This window comes from Notothenia rossii (assembly GCF_949606895.1).
Source record: "Notothenia rossii genome assembly, chromosome: 3".
Taxonomy (NCBI): Eukaryota; Metazoa; Chordata; class Actinopteri; order Perciformes; family Nototheniidae; genus Notothenia; species Notothenia rossii.
In genome coordinates this window covers 71,714,323-71,737,049 of record NC_136901.1, presented here as the reverse complement: position 1 = coordinate 71,737,049, position 22,727 = coordinate 71,714,323, and the positions used below count along the sequence as shown (strand labels likewise).

Here is a 22,727-nt window from a genome sequence, read left to right as displayed (position 1 = left end):
TTGGCACAGACGTTCAAGGAGACACGGGCCGTGGTGTGTTTCACCACACTGTCAAAGTTAACATGTGGCTGAGCTAAGTGCCATAATTTAATTGATGCCAAGCGCAATAACATCACCCGCTGATCTTTTAATAATATGGAGATTCGTGTCCTTTCACTTCATTATTATATTGCCTTCTCAACATGCAAATGTAAATGTACAACCGCTTCCACATTTGCACACAGAGTCTAGACTCTAGACAATATTTCAGGGCTCTTGCAGACTTTGGAATGCTATTTTAGATTGTAATAAGATGGCCTTTAACCTTTGGATTCAAGCTAAAACCTCTCTAGAATAAATTAGCGGCCTCTCAGTTATTGCATAACATGGTTACTGTGTGCAGGTCTAATCCTCTGGGTCTCTCCTTCTCTCTCTCTCTCTCCAGGTTTCTCTATTCTGCAGGCCATCATGGAGGCAGCAGTAGCTAACAACTGGCAGGTGACCGCTCGCTCCGTTAGCGGCACAACCGACGCATCTGAGTTCAAGCGCATCATTGAGGAGATGGATAGGAGGCAGGAGAAGCGCTTTGTGATTGACTGCGAGGTGGACAGGATCAACACCATACTGGAACAGGTGAGCCTCGCAGTCACCGTGGGAACGCCTGAACATGATATAACCAAACGCCTACGCTGTCCATCGATTCTAGCTCTCTTGTTTATTCCTGCTTTAGTCACATACTCACCAAGCATATTTAATGTACACACTGACAAATATCAAATCCACACTCCACTATTGAACAGTTCTGGTGTTCTTGATTTATGTGTAACAAAAACTGGGTGAGTGGAGTATGAAGACAAGGGCGCTAACGATGCAACGAGGATCTAACAAAAGATGCTACTGAGTTGCATTGTGGGAAATGTGATCCATTATTCTTTTTAAGCTGCTCTAATAACTTTCCCCATAAACAATGGATACATTGTGTTACTCTCAAAGGTGTAGATCATAGTGAATAAACCCACAAAGAATTACTGTAGCACCTTGTGGTTTTAGGGCCAGCAGCTTCATTATTTTGATTCACTTTCACCGCCCTTATTAGCGTTGCTTTTGTCCGTCGAGGCAGCTGTTTTCAGAATCTATAAAACCCTGGTTTACACTACCTGCCCAGCTCAAATTGGCACACTCTCAAAGTTGGCGACTATAGCCGGTGAACATAGTGGAGCGTTTAGCAACTTGAGAGCCACATAATTGCCTCAGGATTTCGTGGTATCAAAAGGAGCAACAAAGGGTGTATATATTAGTGTATTTGAATGAATAGTGACTCCAAATAAATGATAATGTTACACCTCAGCTACACTAAAAAATACAAAAATACAGTCCATATATGTTTTTTCATGCGAGTCCCCTTACTGGAATTGTTACGTGTCTCTTTGATTTAAGAAAACCAATCATCATTTAATAGTTATTTTCACAGCAGACATTTTGACTTGTCAGAGAAGGACCAGAAACACGTGTGATGGCTCCGTTCTTTTCAAGTGTCTCAGTGAGTGACAGTTAATCAAAGCAGCTAAATGGATGTCAGCCACCATTCATTTGATTATTTAAACCTAATTCTGCAACTTGTCCGGGTTTTTTCTGTAAAAGAGGCCTATTCTATATCTCCTAATGTCTAGCTTCTCTTGAATTTTGTTGTTTTTGTGTAAGCACATTAAGGCTAAACTGTGTTGAGTTGAATATGACGCACAGCGGTAATCCTATAGCTGTTGGAGAGGCTATGTTAGGGGTTGTGTGTTTGCTAAGGTTGAATCCGGCTTGTTTAAAAATCAGTGCATGTTGAAGCTTCCCGAGAGCCTGAGGCTGAGAGGTCCGAATGTGAGCAGGCATTTGGAAAGACCACTGGATGATGCATTCTTTGTAATCCTCTTCTAACAGCCCCAAACCCCTCCTTTCCTCCATCACGTCCATTGCCTGAGGAGGAAATGAAAGGTCCACCAGCCCTTGTAGAAGGGGAAAACACAATTACCATGAATAGATGAGTGGCTATTATGCCAGGCATCTCCTCTGTTGGGCTGCCCCGCTCCACCCTGCTCCGCTGTGCTTTCTGCTCATAAGCAATCAGATCCTGTTTGGATTCTGCTCTTTAACAATCATTTAGATATTTGCTTATTTGTGCCTCGCAATATCCCCTCAATAAGTGTTGGATTTCACTTATCTATCTTGTATGAAGCTAATTTGATCCCAGAGTGGTAGTTTAAAGCAGAATAGCTTTTAGTGTTAATTTGCTGTGTCTAATTTAATTGTTGTGCTGGAAATGTCCCACCAGTTACTATTGAGGGACTACAGTATACTGAAATATATTTGCTTTTGTGTGAAGATGATGCATCGGCTTTTAAGAAAAGCTTAGAATATTAATTACAAATCACATGTGAGGCATATTAATGGGTACGTCTTTAATTGCATTTCCCCTCGTCTTGCAAACAAAATAAGGATGCACTGCAATAATCCGTTTGATGTTCTTCTGTCTTTTTTCCCATTCATTATTTGTTATTTTTTTCTTCTAGAGGGAGCTCTTTCCCTTCCTTTACCTCAAACCATCACCATCATACTTTCTTTTCATGCCTTAACTTTTTTTTAGCTGGGTTTTTTCCAGCAGCTAACCTTCAAAGCAGCAGTGTGCACAATTTGGTCTCTTGTTTCAGCGACAACCTCAGCGTGGGATTTGTGTTGTTGTTGGAGCTAATTGAAATAATCTGGCTAGCTCTGGCAATATGGATGAGTCACATGCATTCATGTGAGCTGCTGGACTCTACTCTGCAGCCACCCCCCTATTGGGCCGTACCGTTATACATTGAAGCAGGGATTGACTGTCTCCTATGAGGGCAATCACACCAAAAATTGCTCCCACTGTCAGCTATGTGGAGACCCGCTGCTTCTGTCTGCTGCTGGGCTTCTATTAACCAATGATTGATGGATGGAGTTTCATATATGGGCAGAAGTGAGGGTTTGAACAGAACCTGTGTGCAGAGGCCAGTGTCTGTGTGTCGCAATGTCGATGTGTCACTTCAATCTGTCAAGGTCGCTGCTGTTGAGAGAGGATCATGAGGCAGGACAGATCCAGCCAGATGATTGCTGGGGGAAATGGGGAATCAGCTCAGTGGCTTAGTTTTATGATTTCAGTCAGAGTAATCCAAATACCGAATGAATGTCTTTATACCAGGCAATGAAGTTCATGGAGTGTAGAGCTATCTTGAATGGGCGAGTGTCGAGGCTCCACAATTTGGTTCAATTGTTGCACACAAAGCAAACCGTGCTGCTCTTCATTAACACCACTTTTGATCCAGCGGCTGCTAATGCTTTAGTCCTGCTGGGCCTTTGATGCTCTACTACAGTTGTTCACCACACCGTTAGAGTGTTTCAACATTTCTACGATGTACCTACATATTTAAAAGGACAACCAGTGGTAGTGGTACATTAAACACAATTCTACACTCGAGAAAAGAAAATGCTGCAAACAAATGGTTGTTTTCATTGTCGTCAAGTCTATTTCTTATTTTGGTTGTTTGGTTTGTAAAATGTCAGAAATTAGTGAAACATGTTGATCAGAGTTTCCTAAAGCCCATTGGACGTCCTTGAAAGTGTCTTTTTTCAACTCAAGGTAATTTGGATTACTGTAAAATATACAAATTGAGAAGCTGGAAACTATTTTTATTTTGTTAAACTTAAAAATGTACTCAAACTGATTTCCGATATATATTGATTATTAAACAACAACAAAAAAATAAAAAATAGAGATATTTATAAGATATTTAAAGTAGTTCGATATCACTCCACTGCAACCTGCTAATCATTAAAAGCAGATTATATTTTGATACTTGTATACGTATTAATTGCCTTTGTCTCACTAGTATAGTATTATTATATACATTTAGTAATCTTACACTGTAATACTTTGATGTAAGAAATCATCTGAGTTCTTCTGTAGAGTTTTATCATGGGGGACTAATAATATAAGGAGATTTACGTCTAAGCCAGGTGTGTCAAACTCAAGACCCGGGGGCCAAATCCGGCTCGCGACTTAATCTTATGTGGCCCGCAAGAGCTTGCAAAGAATATAATACGTTTATTATATGGTTACATGCCACTTTACAGTATATCTATATATGTTCATTTTAATTAATTTCTTATTTTATAGTTATTTATCTTTTATTTTTGTTATCTTTGATTTATCCTTAATTTTATTAATCTGTGTGAATCTGTCCTGTTTTTCAATCCTACCCTGTTGCTCTTAAACCACTGAATGTCCCCACGGGGATTAATAAAGTTCCATTTTATCTGATCTTATTTTAAAGAAGCATGTTGCCCACAAACTATATGTCCCACAATGCATCTCATTTTGTGACATGCGCACTGAAGAGACTTGCAATTATTTGCCCTAGACTTCTGCTTTCAGACGTAGTTAATTATGAAGTTATTACCCTATCCAATACAAATCCAATAATATATAATACATTATTTCATATGTATTATGTATTTATATATGTATATTTATATAGTTACAACCGGCACTTTGAGTGCAACCATAATGCTAATGTGGCCCAAGCCATCCCCAAGCGGCCGTTTGAGGAACTGCAGTTGTTGGCACCTCCATGCCATCTTCATTTTTCAGCCCCAGTGGTTGCTGCTTTATTAACACACAGAATCACTGGATGCACCTCCTCTACAATCCCAGGCACACTCAGCCGAATGTCACTTTTATTAGCTTCATTTATCACCTGACATGATGTAGAAACATGGTCAGGAATGTATTTGCATACTGCTGCATCAGGTGCAGTGTTGTTTGCTCGTATACGAGCAGAGTGTGTCTCCCTACACATTTGTTTTTGGTGCTCAGGAGAATGCTACACCCGCGCTATTATCATTTCATGCTGTAACAACCACTCAGGATTTATCACCCACAGGACTTTTCCATCAATATACTGCACTGCAGATAAATTAACCCAATAGCAATCCTTCCCTTACGACAAAAACGGGAGAGCCTCTGCCAGCTGTGGTCACTGAATCATATCCAACTCATGTGTTTCATTCGAACAAGCTAGGTTTATGATATTAAAAACTAAAACTACAGTATGACAAATAAGATAATGATCTTAGTATTACTTCCACTTGTTGTAATGACAATTTTCCAGGGTGAGTGTATGTTGATTTGCTGAGTGCCTGCATGTGTGTTTAACAGCACATATGCTCATGACCCATCTGATCCATCTATGAGATTTCACATATAGCATGATGTCTGCCTTTACGCACCTTCCTGGCTCTCTTCCCTTTGGGGATTTCTTTGCTGGAGTCTGCTCAGAGGCAACAACCTGCTCATCACTAGTGTAAAGAGAGGCAGGCGAAGGGAAAAAAGGATGGCGTCTGGGACAGGCCCAGGGCACGCAAGCTGTTCAAAGACAGTCAGGCAGTGAGCGCTCTGCCAGACGAGGAACTGCATTTTCATGGAGGAAAAAGAAAAACAACTGAGAATGATTCAGAGAGAATACATCTGGGGATTTGTTAGGACAACATTCTGCCGCCTGCAGACGCATGAAGGGTGGCCATGTTGCCTCCCCATGGACAATTGGAGATTCTCCATATTCCTGTTTCTCTTGAATGGAAAAGTGGGAGAAAACCCACCCTTATATGTATTTTAGAATTTAAAGTCTTTATGTTTTATCAACTTGGAATATGAAAGAAATCTGACCACTGTAGAAGTCATGGGAGAGTATTGGAATCCAGCAGCAGATTATAATGACAGCAATATGTCGAATAATGCTTAATCATTGACATGATACAGAAAAAAGGGCGAAATAACAAACAAACAAAAGTTGTATACTCATGTAACATATTGGCAAACGAGTAAAGAAAGATATAAATACAAAATGTGCCACATAAAAACCCTCACAGGAATTCAAACCTCCTTCAGACATTGACTCTGCTCTCTCGTAACACTTACTGGCATGTGTCACGATTTGACACAGAGAGATTTGCCAGTAGAGAGGCAAGAAAGTGAGATTTACGTCTTATGTCCTACGTATATGAAAGGTGCTCCTGATTTCAACATCCTCTTATTGTCGGTGGGCTACTGAGTCGAGTGGCTCGCAGGTAAATATCCAAAACCCTTCTGCTTCACGCAAAGCTGCAGAATCGTAGTGCTTTTAGTCCTTGGTAACGACCTTGGCTGTTGAGGGCCATTTACTAACTGCGAGTATCTAATTAAATGGGATTAAAGTGTTATCATTAAGCACAAAGTGACCTGCTGACTACACAACTGAATGAGATGCTGAGACCGATGTGCTGTGGCTCTGACAATTTGCACCTATATTTATAACTGTATCAGTAACACAGTCCAGTGTTCCCCACAGAATTTGATTCTATTTGTGGGGGCACCGCACCGCACCCCCCCCCCCCGGCAAGAAAAGCCAAAGGCCCCTTTACCTATTCGGGTGGTCCATGCATCCATCCTCCCCTCAAATAAGATAATACATGCGAGTTCATGGCTACTGCAGACAACGATCTTGTTGCTCTGTGTTGCGTTGTTAATGAGTGAAACACACCAGAGTTGAGGATCTGTGGGGTTTATTCTCCCAAAAATATCATTTACAATTTACAATTCAGGCATTTAGCAGACGCCTTATTCCAAAGCGACTTACAATTACCAATTACAGGGACATTCTCCCTGGAGTAACCGAGGGCTAAGTGCCTTACTCAAGGGCACACTAGTAGTGGTGTTCCAGGCAGGATTTGAACTCGCAACCTTCCGATAATCAGCCCACCTCACTATCCATTAGACTACCAAATAATTAAAAAAAAAAAAATAAAAAAAATAAAATTATTATTATTAATAATAATAATAATACTTTTTTTTTTAATGAGATCCATTTGTGGCGGACGATATTTCATTGTGGCGGCCCGCCACAAATAAATCAATGTATGAGAAACACTGCAGTCTTATAAAAATACTCTCCGGAAACGTTTATCTATCTTGCAAAATGAGCCAGATCATTTTCAGTGAAAAGGGAGTAGGACATGTTGTTGTTTCAGGGCCAATTTTTTGACTCACAGGTATGATGGCCTCCCAGCTGCAGTATCAGGGATTCCCAAGGTATCAAGTCTCACATAGTTCCCGTATCTAGACGTTATCATTTGAATATGAGTAAGATGTTTCGGAAATCTACAGCGGATGTGGGAAAGCGAACCCTGCATCTTCCCCTCCTATCTTTAGGCATACAGTATCGTGACTGCCAAGAAAAGCATCTTAGCCTCAGTCACTACTGGCTGTTAATTAGAAAGCGCTCCAGCAAGAGCCCTTCTACCAAAAGCCTTGAAGCAGAACTGGAGAAAGGAGGGTCTTTACTGTATGTGTCAAAGTACATGGTTCACTTTAAATAGCCTGTGTGAAGTGGAACCCTTTGGTATCACTGCAGCCAGTAAACTATGGGGGACCCTTCATGCTAATATGATTATTAATGTTCTGTACGTTTTGAGCCATAATCATAAAATGTGCCGTCACTTAAGCTTTGATCAGGGCTTGTAGTAGGCTTAGGTATAGCAAACTTGACTAATAGTGTTCATGGTGATAGAGAAACAGCTAGCTTGCATTACCTGTCAAACATGTTACTGCAGTCAACGACGGCGGCCGATTTACAGCTAACACGAGCTGAATAATAAATAGCTTATGGAATTTCCTGTCAGTCTTTGAAAGTGCTTCGTTACCTTATATAATGTTAGCTTAGATATCTAATATCTATGACTGATTGTCAGAAGTGACTTACTGTAGCAGCAGTTTTTATTGTAACCATTGTCATACTGTAAGTAATTCCAAATGAAAGTTGTCTGTCTAATATAATGTCTATAATCAATTATTTATAGCACTTGCGTACCGTTTTCAGTGTATTGTTCATCCCCTCCCAATGGATGTAGCACTGATCCCCCTCAAAGTTGTTGGCCAATGATTAACTCCTGGTCAATAAGGCCTTTAATGCTGATTATCTTCACAGTCATCAAAGTACACGATTAATAGTATACTCAATCTTAATTAAATAAATGATTCATTTTAGTCAAAGGAAAAATGAGAACATATAAAAAAAGAACCAAAGAAAAGTGCTTTGGTCAGCTATTCCAATGTGATGGATTTCTTTATTTTATATTATTGAAGATTTGTATGTTTGAGTCATGGAGCATTGGTGGGACGGAACAATCTTTATAACCCATCTCCTCCGGCTTTACAATTGTGAAGGTTGTTGATTTCGTTGTCTGTTTATTTATTTTAGGTAGAATCTAAAAGCAATTGCATGATTATTTGCTTATAAGCCTCAGTGAATGGTATGATATTTAAAAACTCTGGGGAACCAATCATTTTCAGTCCGCTCTTCCTGTATCTCGGCAAACTCCACAGTGGAAAGGTTGAACTGTCTGGCGTTTATTGGAAATGTGCAGTTGTAGTTTTACGTTTAGGTCTCTGTCTGGCGGGGAGCGAGTCACGGCGACTCTGTATGAGGGTGAAATCAAGGTCACACTAGTTGTCTGTCCCCATCAGGCTTTAAAGAAAACTCTAGTCTAAGAAATACTGTCTTTCCTTTAGCAGAAGAACAAAAGGTGGTGTAGCCAGTTGGTGGATCGATGTGTAAGAGGCTACACTGTTTGAAATAGGGGAGGGGAATGGCATTATTGAAGGGATAGGAAAGTAAACACATTTCTTCTCGTCAGTGTCACTGGGAAACAGAATAATTGGTTAGTGGCCTTATGTTTGTATGTACGGGCTCTAAAGGCAATAAACAACAACAGAAATCAATTCAAATCAAATGGCTGGCAAAAAATAGAGGGTGATGAAAGCAGTTTTTTAAAGATAGTGCCAAATACCCCGGTCTGTGTTTATGCCGATGTCAATTCTAAACTGAAGATGATCAGCAAAACCATAAAAGAATTGTTAATGAGAAATGTAATGTTTTTTTTAACATTTTCTTGATTAACCTAGTTTAACATAAATACAGAAGGCAACGGGGGAAACCACTAACTCATCTACCATTGCCTCTAAAGCGCATTAATTTACAAATTGCAACTCCTTTTTTTAATCCATCTACAAACACTGTTCCTTTGTGGATTATTTGTATTTTCTTTAAGCTGTTCCCCCTGTCTTTATGCTTAATTTAGCTAATCAGGTTGTGACTCCAGCTAGAGATTGGCATCATTGCTCCTTTTTAACAATCACAATCTGGCAGTCCGACTTCTTTGCACATTTACATTATGTAATTTAAATAGAAATCAATATTGTGAGTCCTAAAATCTGGAAATAACAAGTCAGTTGTTTAACGTGTGTGTTGTTAGAGGCCTGAAATAGTTGTAAAAGAAGCCTAAGAGAATTTCAGGTTTTGATCTCCAACATAAAATATGTCAGTAATTACCCCACTCGTAAATGTCCGAAGCTTCTTTGTGTCATTAAAATTGCGGTTGTTGACAAGTGACTAAAGAAGACTACAAAACATCATCACAGCAAAACGAGCCCGCCTTTAGCTTAGCGGTGGTGATGTGCGGCCAGGCAGCCATGCGGCCATGTTGTGGTTTGTTAAAAGCCTGGTGTTCGCTTTTGACTTCTGGCGATTTAATTAATGCTTCAAAATTCACAAAGTGGTTTTAATCTGTGGAGATTATCCTATTTATGAAACGTGTTCAGTATCATGAATGTGTGTTTTCTACAGAGTTTATTTTCTGCAATTTACCGAAATCACAATTGTAAAATAAAATGCAATATCTTTATGTCGAGGGACCCTTTTGTAAAACTAACTTCCGGGCGGCCTAAATAAATGCGTCATCACTGCAACACTCTAAAACCAGCTTTGAAGAGCAGCCATGTTTTTCCTTTTCCGTCCCCTTAAGCCATAATACTACCTTTTTTTCTGTTTGTATGTAGAATAAACAATATCCAGACTAGACACAATATCTTACTAAGTGATGTTTAGCTGTTGGTCGTTTTATTTTTAAACTATAAACAGAACCACATGAAGCTCTTCCCCTGTGTTTATAGTCTTTATGCACGATATACATCCGATTAGCCTACTCTAAGAAAATGTGTTCCCCAAAACCATGCCTTCTTAGGTCTGTAGCTTAACAGTATTTTGCACTGCCGCTCAATTGTGTACACCAGTGAGCTAAGAAAATATCTACTTCTGTCTTATCCGAGCAAATATTGTTTTCCATAATGGCGTGTTATTGCTCAAATAGTTTTGGATTAACATGGAAATACAAGAGAATCTTTTCTTATCAACATCATTAAAAGGCAGTTATCACCATCTGCAGTACCGGAGGGATTTGGGGCAATCAGCGGAGTACACAACAAGTTACAATGAGATCTCTCCGTCTCAACTGGAGTCGGGTCTTGCGGTCTGCCTAATTAAAGGGCTGAGGGGAGAGGTTGGCAGAGGTTGTGTGTCATCAGTGTCTCGCTGTGCTCCATCCCAAGGTTGCTGCTTGTAGCCGTTGCCAGGCTGACTGTGAGCTACAGGCGGGAGGTGAGGCCTTTCTCTGCCCAGCTCCAACGCAGGTGTGAGGAGACTTACCTCCAGGGTCAAGGTTAGCACCGGGTGAAGCAGTGTGAAGCTTTGGGGTTTGTCCAAGAAAATGCAGCAGAGCTAAAAGTCTTGAAAGCTCGACTTTGGGATAATTACATCCATCTAGCTGCGCTATCAGAGGCTTTCTGCAGAGATTTCTTTTTATGGAGCTGTCTGTCATTTTCTCATTAGACTCAGATTGATGGATTCTAAACGCCAACACCTGCTATTTCTGCATTATAATAAGCTTGTTTCCTCTCTGTTTCTATTTCTCTTTCTTGGTTTGTTCCTCTCTGTCTGACACCCCACAGCGTTGGAGGTTTAAAACCATAATAATGGGGAAGCTGTCATAGAAAGCTGACCCACTCAAGCAGCTTTATAGCGTGGCGAAAGGCTTTGTGTGTTTATACTTTGTGCGCTGAAAACTACACATTTCCCTTTTTCAAGAGCAACCTTCAGATTTCCGAGAAAGAGGTGCTCAATCACAGCGAGGATTATTGTTTGGCGCTACTGTACTGCTACCAGCGCACCCAGTTCAGTTCAAGTTCACAATGGATCAATTAAAAGCTGTAATTCTAACGGGTGAAACTGGAAGCGTCCTTTAAAGGTCTGTGTTTTGCCTCGGATGTAAAGACACACGTTTGCTTTTCATCACTCTCCCCTACTCAGCGGGAAAGTCGTAAATGATCCAGGGTAACAAATATCCAACATTCCCAGCCTAACACGCACACACACACAAACAGATGATAAACTGACAGTTTGTTTTTGTGACAGAGCCAGAACATGTGCAAACATGCTGATTTTGCTGTAAACTTGTGTCGCTGTGTTTGTAGAACGCAGATGAAAACCGAGACATGGTTGACAGGTTTCTGCATGGCAGCCACTAAGAAGTCCATCCACAGCAGACGGCAAACTCATAAATAACAGACCTCCCGCGGCCCAGTCAAAAACCTTGTCCAGCATGTAAGGAGAAAAAAAGCCAAGACAATTTAGGGACTCACTATTTGATTTATCTGTAGGCCGAGAACAAAAGGAAGAAGACAATCTGGAATAAAAAGCAGCATATGGTCTAAAGTGATGGAATGGCTTAGAACACCACTTACTATTTTCAGTCTGGCTGTGTGGGTTGAAACATGCTGTTATGCTCCGAAGGTGTGATGTTTTCAAAGCAGAGCGAGATCTACATCTCAATGTCTCCTTGCAAATTCCTTTGAAATGTTTTTTGTTCCCTATTTCTACCTTCTGTCCAACATTTGCTGGGGACTCATGTCTCTGCACCCTGAATCACATCAAAGTGAGCCGAATATTGAAGGGTTTTCCACATTGTTCCTGTTTCTCTCTCATTATCACCTCCTCCTTACGAACACTTCTTGTTATAATGCAGATGCCGGCTTTTCTTTGTTTTACCTACAGTTGGCATCCTGCATGCTCAAAGGCATTTACAGAGATTGTTGTAGCCACTTATACAAATCGTGGCTCTTAGCTCTCTTCTCATGGGTGGTTTACTGTATCGATGTTTTTCTCCCCCGTAGGTTGTGACCCTGGGGAAGAACAGCCGTGGTTACCACTACATTCTGGCCAATCTTGTGAGTAATAACCGAGCCGCTCCCCTGGGAGGAAGTGGAACCTGCTTTTGCTGCGTGTGATGCGACTAAGTCTCAGCCATGAGCACTAATGTGCCTGCACAATAAGTGGATTATAGGCTTTTGTATGAAATCTGGAAAAAACAAAGGCGTGTATATATTTTGCTTCTTTCTTTCTAGTGTATATATTTGTCTTATTATATTTATTACTCATGTTTAATCAATCACAATCTAGCATCAGACTACATATTTACCATAACTGAATATGCCCATATTTTGTTATCGTTTAATGTCTACAAATAAAACAGTATTTAACCTTTTTTGCCATTCTTGGAGGAAAGCCATCTTTTGCTCCCACTAAATGTTCATTTAGCCTGACATTAGCATGAGAGGTTTTTTTTTCTTAGAGGGGGCCGGCCCTGTTTCTCACTGGCTGATCCCCTGCTGCTTTTCACCGACTTTAGAAGTTGTGATTATGCAGGCAAATGCATGTCTCCATGACCCAATGCCACTCTTGAAGACGACTATTTGGCCATAAAAATAAGTAGCTCCATGTTATAGCTCTGGGTTAAAGTAGGACATTTATAGTCAGCTGGAGCAGTAGAGGATTTAGAAAATGCTTCAGAAAATGTTTTTTTGTTTGGTTTCCTTAAATAAAACTAGGCCAGGGTAGTCCAATGTTACTGTTTTGTCTTTCATGGACAGACACAAACAGAATGTCTAACGGCAGGTTGTTTTTCAGCACATGAACTCAGGTTACAGCAGAAAAACATTTGCCTCGGTGTAATGGTAAACACATGTCGCTCTTTTATAGCTGCTAACATGTTGTGGTGCTTTTATTATATAAAAAAAACATGTGACATGAATCCCCTTCTCTCCTTTTGTCTCATCTCAGGGATTTACTAATGTGAGCTTGGACAAAGTCTTCGCTGGTGGAGCCAATATTTCTGGGTTTCAGATCGTCAACCCTGAGAACCCGATAGTGCAGCAGTTTATGCAGCGCTGGGAGCGGCTAGATGAAAGAGAATTCCCAGAAGCCCGAAACACTCCTCTGAAGGTACTTTACTTGCAAGGCCTTTCATTTCGCATGCAGAATACACCGATCAGCCCTTCTGAAGTGCTCTCCATCGGTTCCTCTCATCCTCGGTTTGCCTTTGTCATTCTGCCTTTCCTCCCACCCCTTGCTTCCTCCTCTTTGCTTTGCTTCCCTTCAAGCAATCAATATATCGATAGGCGGTGCGAGGCAAGGTTATACTGCAGTTTCAATTTACATCTAATTAAACAATGATCAAGGAAGAAATGGATTTTGAATGGCATTTAATTAGATTTGGTCATGGTGCTGTGGTCAACAAGCAAGTGGCTCAACCCTCAGTGGTGAAAAGGTCAGGCGAAGTTTGAGGGGAAGTGCGTGGGAGACAAAATCACACACAAGTGCTCTGTTCACTTCTCAACTCTCCACTAAAGTTTTGAAAGAGGTACTGACCGTCAGACGAGTCTTGGCTTTTCTAACGAAATCTTTCTAATGAAGCTATGTTTGTCATAAGCAAGGCGTCAGAGCTTGACCTAACCCGGGGGAACAGAAATCAACACATAGACTGCACCAACTTCCACTGGGTCTCAATTGACTTATAATCCAGACCTGGAAGGTTATATAAAAACTACAAAAACGGTAATCTTATCTCATCTTCTGCCTCTCACCATGTGCACTGCTCTCTTTTTGACTTTGTTCAGTACACTTCAGCTCTGACCCATGATGCCATCCTGGTGATAGCAGAGGCCTTCAGATACCTGCGGCGCCAACGTGTGGACGTGTCTCGCCGGGGCAGCGCTGGAGACTGCCTAGCCAATCCTGCCGTTCCTTGGAGCCAAGGCATCGACATCGAGAGAGCTCTCAAAACGGTAGGGGGTGGCGGGAGAAGAAAAACAGAGAGGAAAGAGAGGAAGAGTGGCATGCTGATAACTAAAGAAGAGGCTAGAAGAAGTGAAGCACAGATAGGGAGCGAGAGTGTGATAAAGATGGAAAGTGACAGAGAGAAGGGAAGAGAGCGCCGAGCTGTTCTCCTCCCTCCGCCTGCAGATATCTCTGCACAGAGCTCACTCAAATCCAGGCTCTCATTAACATAAAACTACATCTTTTATTAAAGCGTATCCAGTTCATCATTTGATTAACAGACTGCGCACACTCTAGTAGCTCCATGGACACAGGCCTCTTAATACCAGCTATATATGCAAAGTGATGGCTATTACACATTCCCCTGTGAATGTCTGTGTGTCTGTGTGTCTGTCTGTCCCTCGTGGTAGGTTCAAGTGAATGGTATGACTGGGAAGATCCAGTTTGACAACTACGGCCGCAGGACCAACTTCACCATAGATGTTTATGAGATGAAAACAGGTGGGCCGAGGAAGGTAAGTTGAAACAGAGACCTCTATGATCATTCCATCCACTGTCCTTTTAGTATACACAGTGGACAGCTTGCTCACGTCAAGGTTTATCATCATTGCTTCGAAATTGTGTAATTTGGCCATCATGTAATTTGAAATGTTCAGGTAGATAACAAGAACTAAGCTCAATGAGTGTTGGACAGGGATGCTAAAACTTTGCACTAAACTATTCTGAGGGAACTGATTGTGTGAAGCTAGAAAAATTGAAACGAGCCAATACCTCAGTTTATTATACTGAGGGCTCTTGCAGTCATGTGGGAGCAGCAGGGCTTACAGGACAGTGCAGAGTAACGCTAATTGCCTTTCTCTACCTCTGTAAGGTGGCAGCACTGATGAGGCAGCACAAGACACAGAAATCACACACAGCCTGTGATCACATGGCTCAAACTGCCCTATCAAAGGAGTGATTTAAGACTATTTCCCTGCCATGTGATAGCGTAGATATGATATTTGGTCCTCTCCTGACAGTAATTACCATTCAGTTAACCAATTACTATAAAGGGGATCCAAGAATCCCTTCTGGCTCCTCTTCAAAATGGTAATTCCCAGCGGTACGTTCGCATTATAACCGGAACCATATGATGACCCCTGGTTTTATTTCCTAACATAGAGTTCCAAGCGACATCTGGGAATTTCTCGTTAGCTGGATAAGTGTTGGCTCAGTCTGATATGACGTGTGATTACGCCTCCTAGGTCTCTTAAGCCCACACTTCAGTTAGCACCGCACAGCCAAACATGGAGGAAGAAGAGAGAGAGAGGGTGGGAGATAAGAGGTCAGTGGGAGAGAGTGAGGGAAGATGAGACAAGTGGGGCAGCAGTTTGTCAAGACCTCGAGCCCTAGTCACCCCTTTGACAGTTTAAGGATGAAGGTTCTTAGCTGTGGCTGTCAGCAGTGATGTATGGCCTGATATCTGTCCCAGCTGCTCAGACTGAGATCAGGACTTAGCCTCCGAAGCAGAACTCCGTGACACGGCTTCACAACAGCCTCGTCCCCCGAGCATAACTTCTCAAATATCGCTGTCGGACAAGAGTGGCGGAATAAACATGTAAAAGCTTTCTCTGCTCTGGCAAGTGCACTAACTAAAGCCATAGCTGTAACCACCATTTGTAAAGCTGAAGTTTTAGCGCCTCCTCTTGGTGTTTAAAAACTCTGCACTGTTGTACACCTGTCTGGCCCAAACATTTAAAAGATCTGAGGGAAATAAAATGTGGACCAGATGTGACGGAGGAGAACTTTGCCAGCAACAGTTAGACTATTGGCAGCAACATATGCAACATGTTTCATCGTGAGCCAGAGCAGCCATTATTTCAGATGGGCAAACAAACACTTGACATTGGTTTGACTTAAGCATCTGTACAGCAGAATACAGAGAAACTACAGAGGCAGGACTGGGCAAAAGAAACTGTGCAGCCACTGGAATATTGTGCTTAATTATTAAACGTGTATGCAGTTCACAGGCCTTAATATCAATTATTTACCATAAAACCTGCGAAACTGAAGGTGGGGGGGCTTGGAGCTGTCTGCCGTATGCTCATGCAGATAATTTCATGCACATTGAGCTGTTTGAACTGATGTAGATCGTAAAAACCAATAGTAGACTCTCATAATATCTTTGATCATGACACCATGTTGAATATAGAAATATCAATTGCTTTTCCCATGCTTAAATTCCTTGGCCATTTATGCCGTTCAAGAATTCTGCTCATTTGTTGCTATTTTGGTCGTACTATGGGTATTTTTAATGAGCCCTGCATCATAGCAGTTCCCTGTAAAATGTTGAGATGTTGCTACTATGTGCTCATTTACATACCGTGCGTGTGTTGGAATGCTTCACTTACCGCTGTTTTCTCTTCGCAGATTGGGTACTGGAACGAGTACGCACGATTTGTAAATATTATGGACGCGCAGGTCACCAACGACTCAGTGGAAAACCGAACGATTGTGGTCACTACTATTATGGTACACTTTCCACGCAGTTTTAAATGTTTCACGTATTCTGCCACTCAAGGTCATGGTGTTGATTCCAATGAGTGATACATTCTGTCCTGGGCGGGTAGAACCACATCTTTTTTGTGTTGCTTTCCATCCACTCACTACATGTTGAAACAGTCGGTCCGTAACGGGGGAGTGTTTCAACTGTATCCGTGTGGGTGTCAAAGCATTTTGATTTTCCATACTTCAGTGGCCTGTCGTAGCAGTGACATCACAATAATGGTATAAATGATTATGGTTGACTCCATCAATTACAAAAAGCATACAAACGCATACGTAAGTAAACCTGTCTGTCCTCATCAAGTAAATGTTCAATGACACCTGGGATAGACTGGCCGAAGAATGACTAGAGGATGAAACTGCAATGGTTTCTCAAGCCGGGCAAAGCAAAATAAACAGTATTGGAGGAGGGATACGCAGGTTTGGTATTTCTCCTTGTTATCGCCTCTCCAATCTATTTTGTATTGCTCCTACACATGTTCTGTGTTGAAGTATAACTTCCTGTCAGTGATTTAGAAGGGGATATTCCCAGATCAAAGCAAGATAAACAAGCAAAAATATCTTAGATTTATTTATATCAAACTGTATTTACTCAACTAAATGTTCCAGGTTTATTGGATAGCTTTGTCTGCAAATGCATTTAGTGACTATAATGGCAACATAATCACCTAAAGCAGTACCTCAATTGCTGCAGACAAACACTTTAAGAGGATTAAGAAAGGATGTTCAGAAAGTGATAATTATCTGTGGTATTTATGCAAAGTTAGGTCATCTGTATTCCAAGGTGTTACTCTGTAGCGAGAGGAAACATTTAACAACTGTTGGTGAAAAATACAGTCAGGAGGTAAACATGTGTTAACTCGAGGGGGAACACTCAATGGATTCAAGGTGAGGGGATACGTTCAGCACAGAACAAACAAACCATTGCTCTCCTACTTGCACTCTAATTGTTTGTGGCTGTAATGACAATGCCTGCTCTCCTGAGCGGTCCTTTTGTTTGATAATGACGATGTGCTCAGTAAGAGAAAAGACGATCTGCACCAGCGTTTTGAAAAGGAGAGGGAAACTAGCACGCTCCTGCTCTCCTGATGTAATTATTTTTTTATGGGGTATTTTTGTTTTGCATTTCTTTAGAACAGCTCTTTTTTTCCTTTTCTTTCCTTTTCTTTGGGAATGATCAGCATTTAACTGCGCATTGGTGCTTGAATATGTTGAGATACTATGGGCACTCTGATCCCTCTCCTGTCACTGGCATTTACTTATGAAACCCATCCCCATTCCCATCCCCACCCACCTCTGAGCTGACCCACACCTTGCCTACCAATGACTCCCAGCCCTATACAAACTCATTTTGGCCTTCTGTATTCTCCTACACTAAATAAATAAACTCTCCTCCGTTAACCCTCCTTTATTATGCCACAGAGTTGCACCCTTGGGCTCAAAAATGGGCTGGGTGTATTGGGCTTGGTGTCTGCTGGCTGCCACGGCTTGATGAAAGCAGTGTGACCACAACATCACACTGCGGTTATCACAGTATAGTTGTGCATTTGCGGGGCATCATCTATAAATGCATGACTGCATGGATGTGGTCATAGCAGCTTATTATATATTCAATCTGTGTGTGCGTGTGTGTGAGGGTGTGAGTGCACGTATGAGGGCATGTAAATATATTTCTGTATAACTGACGTGTGAGCCAGGGCATGGGAGTGAATAAACCAGCGTGTGTTTGAATCAACAGGAAGCTCCTTATGTGATGTACAAGAAAAATTATATGCATCTGGATGGGAATGACAGATATGAAGGCTACTGCGTCGATTTAGCATCAGAGATTGCCAAACATGTTGGAATTAAGTACAAACTGTCTATAGTAATGGATGGGAAGTATGGAGCCCGAGACCCCGAGACCAAGACGTGGAACGGGATGGTTGGCGAACTGGTCTATGGGGTGAGTACTGGGAGCCTCGGTTTTCGCTGATTACATGACAGTTTGCAAGGAACTTCAACATGAGAGGAGATCTCATTTTTCTGTCTCAAGGTCATCACCAACTCGTTGTGAACTCGTCAGCTCTTGCCCAGTTCAAAAGTCTAATGCTGTCTCAGGAAACTAAGCTGTGAGTGAATTTGTCAAATGCAGCCTCTAGCATTGGGGAGTTGGTGATAATCTTGAGACGGAGAAAATGAAATCATTTCTCAGTGCTGTTCATTGCTATTAATCCCTCTTGCTTAGCATAGAAAGTACACTCTCACAGTCACATACAGAGGTAGGTACATGAACACAGAGAGTCCATATGGCAAACACACTGTAATCACTTTGATGAATGAAAGAGTGTATGCCTTTGAAGTGATTGTGTAATTATGTTCAATGTTTGATGTGTATGATGAATATGCCACATTGTAAATTCACAGCTGAGAAAATCTGCTGCAGAAATCAACATCTAAATGGTGGTTTGCGGTTTGAAACAACAAGATCCATATGTGTTGTGCTCCATTAAGGTCGACCCTCTCACATTAGGGAAGGGTCACGCCGTGTTTTACATCTGACAGAGGAGCGCTCGGGCTCTCGCAACACCTCAGGCATTCCAAAATTACCCCTGAACCCCCAGCACCCCCCCCCCCACTCCGTTTTCTCGCTTTTCTCTGAGGCCACAGTAGTTGAACAGGGGCCAAATGCAAAATGCATGAGGGTTAGGCTTCCTCATCTGTTCAATTTCCCAACTATCAGCCAGAGAGATTGCTTGGTTTGATGTGCTTTCGCCACCAAATTATCTTTCAAATGGGAAAAGTCCACTCCCTGCTGATGGAGTGAAAAAAAGATCCCACTTACGTCGCTGTCAAGTTTTTCCACGCCTGTGATTTTTAAGCAGGTGGGCCGCGACTAATAGTTTTGTACATTTTGACCTTTTGACCAGTAAATTAATTTGATTTTAGTTGTCTTTTAAAGGTTAAGCCCGAGGCTACTCTTTATTGCTTTGCTTCCCTCAACATTGATTGAGTGTTGCTTACGCCTGCTCGAGATTAAACGGTTATCGCGCCTTCACAATGCTGTGTTGACAGGGTAAAGAAAACAGCCGTGTTTATTGGCCCTATTTGTGTTGCTCCTAGTTTGACCTTGTAAAAAACATTTGCTGCCTCGTGCGGCTTCAATCCAATGTTTTCTCAGTTTCTACATAAAAAGACAATACAGCACAATACAAAGAATTATCCTCCTTTGAAGAGTTATTTAATTAATCACACAGACGCACTGGCTGCAGTAACACTGTCTAATGTGATTAATTATTTTCTTCTTCTTTTACAAAGAAACCCATTGTGATTTTCTAAAAAGGCAGCACCACCTCCCTGGATGTGTTTTGATAACATAGTGTGATTGAAGCCGCAGAGCAAAGGAGGAAGATAAAGAGAAACAGCTTGGATACAAAATAAAGCCAGAATTAGCCATGTTTGGGAAACCCAGCTTGCTGAATGGCAATTGATGAAGAGTACACAGCCTGGGCTTGCAGGTTTTTGTTGTCTGCAGAAACCCTTTTTACCTAATACCCCTCTGTTTAAATGAAAGGTTATTCCACTTGCTCTGAAGACATCAGATAGCTCACTACTTATTACATATTCAATTTTAATTGAGATCATTCAATTATCGAAACAGCGAGTCTCGTAGCAGGAAATTGCTTGTTTTATAGCACAATTGAAAAGTTTCCCTCCTTCAGTATGTCCTTGGGTCCTGATTAAGGAAGCGTCCAGTCAAACATGACTCAAACTCCCATCTGCCTCGGTGGATATTGTCCAAGCTGTCTCTCTGAAAATCTTGTAGAGCCTTGGTGAGCTTTTTCTACTAATGTGGCAAAATGTTAGTAAAGAACCAGATTAAATTTAAACATTTGAATCTCAGATGTATTAGCTAATACCCCAGGCTGGAACATTGTGCAAATACCACTTTGTTTTCTTGTGTGTGCATGCGTTCGTGTGTGTGTTTGTGTGTGTGTGTCTTTGTTTGTTTGTGTGTGTGTGTCTTTGTTTGTTTGCGTGTGTGTGTGTGTATTTGTTTGTTTGTGTGTGTGTTTTCTTCCAGACTCGCTTGAAGCGTCACTGCTAGTGGCTTATTTTTTGTAAAATATGATAACAATATTGTTTTGTTTTCTTTCTCCAGCTCCAGTCATTCACACAGCATACAGTTAATTTAAATTGATCAGTTTCTTTATGCAGGCCTTGACTAATGCTTACTGTGCATGTCCCTGTTTCCAGAGAGCAGATATAGCTGTTGCACCTCTCACCATTACTCTGGTTCGAGAGGAGGTGATAGACTTTTCCAAGCCCTTTATGAGCTTGGGGATCTCCATTATGATAAAGAAGCCCCAAAAGTCCAAGCCTGGCGTGTTCTCCTTCCTGGACCCGCTGGCCTATGAGATCTGGATGTGTATAGTGTTTGCCTATATTGGGGTGAGCGTGGTCCTGTTCCTGGTCAGTCGGTTCAGTCCTTATGAGTGGAACCTCGATGAACAGGACGAGACCAAAGACCCCCAGACGCCCCCAGATCCGCCAAATGACTTTGGTATCTTCAACTCCCTCTGGTTCTCTCTGGGCGCCTTCATGCAGCAGGGCTGTGACATCTCCCCCAGGTGGGTACGCTTTGATAGACACAAGGACAGCAGAGAACTTTAGAGCACAGTACTCATATTTATCTCAAAACTGCACTTTTGAGTTTCTGTGCTTTACTTCAGCTTTTGTTTTTTTTGTTAAAATGATTACAATACAATTGATTCCACTTCCATATTTCCATTAAGGTTCCCACTACTCGTTATTCTGAAGCATAGATTTGAAGTTGGCATATGACTTTTTTTCTTTTCTTTAATATAATTGGCTGTTCACGGTTTATGACGACAACTTGGAACCAGAAGTTCATATCCTGTCGATGTTTGAGATTTTAAAATCAAGAAAGATTGAAAAGATGCTTATAGAATTGTGTTTCTTTCTGAAGGCTTTGTTTCTACGCATTCTACAAGCATGTCAGTGCATTCAGTAGGTTGAATGAGATACGTTTTTGCAACTGCACTGAGGCAAAATTCAACAATACGTTAACATTAAAAAGGAAATGTGCCTTGAATTCTCAAGTATTTTTAAAAGAAAGTACTCCAGTTCTTAAACAAAAGTAAACATGTAACTAATCAAATTTCATTTGAAACAGAGTAATATTTAACCACGAGTATCTAAACTCAAGCGTCTTCATTTCCTGTCCTTTATTTTAGGCGTCCATTATTTGAAGGTAAACTGATTTCACATTTATTGCAGCTAATATATGTCTACCTGAATGTGTCAGTTTGTAAGCTGAATTTCTCATTATCAAAATGGTTTCATCAGTACTGTCTTAAGGGTATGAAGCTGAACTTTGACCCTGTTTTATTTTTCACAACCAATTCAATCCTTTTGTCATTTTAGCCAGTGTGCTACTTTTCCTGAAAATATGCTGTTTTTAGAGTGCTGACGCAGGTTTATTTTTCAATTAAATTCTGATTACCGGTGCAATTAGGTACATTAAACACAAACTGTTAGCATCTTAGCAGGTGGATGGGCGCCACATGTCACCGTGTAATTACATTCTGTCTTTCCCTGCCATCAACCTCCCTCTCGCAGATCTCTGTCAGGCCGCATCGTCGGTGGTGTGTGGTGGTTCTTCACCCTCATCATCATCTCCTCCTACACAGCCAACCTGGCTGCCTTCTTGACAGTGGAGAGGATGGTCTCTCCTATAGAAAGTGCCGAAGATTTAGCTAAGCAGACAGAGATAGCGTATGGCACTCTGGACTCAGGCTCCACAAAAGAGTTTTTTAGGGTGAGTAGAAGCAGAAACACACACACACACACACACACACACACACACACACACACACACACACACACACACACACACACACACACACACACACACACACACACACACACACACACACACACACACACACACACACACACAGCAACTTACTAAACAGACAGTGCTTTTTGAAGTCTTCCTATTTGCACTCAGGCTTGTTGCATCGTGAGGACCATTTTGTGTAATGTCCCTAATAAACTCATCCTTGCAGCTTTTCCATTTTGTACCTCTAGTACAGCACTTTTGACCCGCACAAGATTGCCCCAAATGAGGCATGTTGACAGAGAGTC

The 22,727-nt window shown here is 41.4% G+C and overlaps 1 protein-coding gene across 8 annotated transcripts in view; it reads left to right on the top strand.

Annotated features, from left to right (window-relative positions):
• The window catches only part of LOC307032560 (glutamate receptor 3), a 118,858-nt gene that overhangs the window by 77,936 nt on the left and 18,195 nt on the right, over nt 1-22,727 (top strand). For all 8 annotated transcript variants that reach the window (XR_013806301.1, XM_079670623.1, XM_079670622.1 and 5 more), the window contains 9 exons: nt 425-612; nt 12,092-12,145; nt 13,038-13,199; nt 13,874-14,041; nt 14,444-14,548; nt 16,443-16,544; nt 18,316-18,522; nt 20,814-21,187; nt 22,200-22,398. Coding sequence is in view for 7 of the 8 variants with exons in the window: in XM_079670623.1 (XP_079526749.1) it covers nt 425-612; nt 12,092-12,145; nt 13,038-13,199; nt 13,874-14,041; nt 14,444-14,548; nt 16,443-16,544; nt 18,316-18,522; nt 20,814-21,187; nt 22,200-22,398 (1,559 nt within the window). In the remaining variant the exon portion in view is untranslated. The remainder of the gene's footprint in view (nt 1-424; nt 613-12,091; nt 12,146-13,037; nt 13,200-13,873; nt 14,042-14,443; nt 14,549-16,442; nt 16,545-18,315; nt 18,523-20,813; nt 21,188-22,199; nt 22,399-22,727) is intronic.